Consider the following 1839-nt stretch of genomic DNA (forward strand, 5'->3'; position numbering starts at 1 on the left):
GGCTGGATTCGAACCGGCCAGCTCAGGTGTATGTGGCTGGCGCTTTAGTCGCTTGAGCCACAGGCACCAAGCCTCTAATAGATTTTTTAAGCTGTATTTATTTGCTGTATTTTTAGTGTGGTTGGTAATTTCAGTATACTTCACAAGCGATTGTAACCCATGGTAGGACATCACATCACGGTCAAGAACCAGCACTCCCATCCATCACAGGCAGCCACTTGGCCACCCCCAGAAGAGGTTGCCAACCTGGCAGCCAGCTCTCAAAAGGCTGATGACATCAACCTATAAACTAGACCCACTAAATCTCATCCTGAGAGGGTTTGCTACGTTACCATGCCCTCAGCAAATGGGGATTCTGACAGCTTCTGCCACTTCCAGAGCCACTACCAGCTCTTATGCTCTCTTATACTGATTAGAAAAAAGGGCCCCCTGCATTCTACCTGTTAGAAACTTGCCATAACATTTTTCTTTTATTCCGATAAGACACCTCACTGACATTTGATGGCAGTAACAGACACACAAAGCTATAGGGTCTATGACATGAAAGTGGTGCCCACCCCTCACTCCCAGTCTGGCAGAGCTACTCGCTATGCCCCCTGAATAAGTGTACACATGCACGCTCTTCACCTCTGTTTGCCGGGATTCAAAGACCCCTCGTCCACCTCTGCGTCATACTGTGTGCGAAAGTCATCCAAGCAGCCGTTGTCTCCAAAGCCCCCCCACTCCGTGTTGATACACATCTTCCCTTCATCCCCCTCCACCAGCTCGATGTTCCTCATCTCCTCCATGTAGCACATGTTGCTGCCTGTTCCTAGGACAGACAGCAAAGGGACTTTAGATCTTAGAGAGGCGGCAGAGTGCAGTCAACAAGAATCTGGCCTTGGATTCATACACTACTGGCTGTGACACCAGTTTAACCCTCATAGCTGGTGACCTCAGGCAAGTCTGCTGGAGTCTCAGTTTCTTCATCTGTAAAAAGGAAGTAATAACTGCCTCGTGGATGTGTTAAAAGGAGAGACAGCGGTGATATTAATGAGTTTCTTTTACACGGAAGCATCTTCTTCTTCTTCCTCCTCATCAGTACTGTTAAGCTCTAGGCACACAGAGCTGCCAAGTGGTCATGGAATTAGCAGTCAGAGCTGGCAGGGACCACGAGGAATCATCTGGTCTTGCCATCTGTGAGCCCATGACCCGGCCCCAGAACTATTCCTTACACAGCAGTCCAGGCAACTATTTCAATCAAGTGAACCTCACCTCTTTGCCCTCTTAAATCTAATCCCACCTCCTCCCACAGATGAGGAAAGTCAAGTCAGACAGAAAAAGCAACCTGTCCAAGTTCACAGAATGGGGAAGAGGCAGAGTGAGATGAGACCTCACGCCTGGCATTGAAGGTACCCAGTACAGCCCTATCTCCTTGCTACTTATATTCAGGAAGCCCAGATGGCCAAATGGAACAACTTCCCCAGATTCTACCATTATTGTGGGGTTTTTTTGTTTGTTTGTTTGTTTGGACAGAGTCTCACTATGTCTCCCTCGGTAGAGTGCGGTGGCATCACACCTCACAACAACCTCAAACTCTTGGGCTTAAGAGATTCTCTTGTTGGCTTGGTGCCTATAGCTCAAGCAGCTAAGGTGCCACATACTTCAGAGCTGGTGGGTTAAAATCCGGCCTGGGCCTGCCAAAAAATGACAACTGTTAGAAACTTGCCGTAACAGCCGGACATTGTGGCAGATGCCTGTAGTCCCAGATACTTGGGAGGCTGAGGCAAGAGAATCGCTTAAGCCCAGGAGTTAGAGGTTGCTGTGAGCTGTGATGCCACAGCACTCTACCCAGGGTGA

At 48.8% G+C, this 1839-nt stretch overlaps 1 protein-coding gene across 2 annotated transcripts in view; it reads right to left on the minus strand.

Annotated features, from left to right (window-relative positions):
* Positions 1 to 1839, minus strand: part of HKDC1 (hexokinase domain containing 1) — a 75374-nt gene that overhangs the window by 16601 nt on the left and 56934 nt on the right. For both annotated transcript variants that reach the window (XM_012801324.1, XM_023509568.1), the window contains one exon: positions 628 to 811. In XM_012801324.1, coding sequence (XP_012656778.1) covers positions 628 to 811 — 184 coding nt within the window. The remainder of the gene's footprint in view (positions 1 to 627; positions 812 to 1839) is intronic.

Source organism: Otolemur garnettii, unplaced genomic scaffold (genome assembly GCF_000181295.1).
Source record: "Otolemur garnettii isolate 467f Iridium unplaced genomic scaffold, OtoGar3 scaffold00008, whole genome shotgun sequence".
NCBI lineage: Eukaryota > Metazoa > Chordata > Mammalia > Primates > Galagidae > Otolemur > Otolemur garnettii.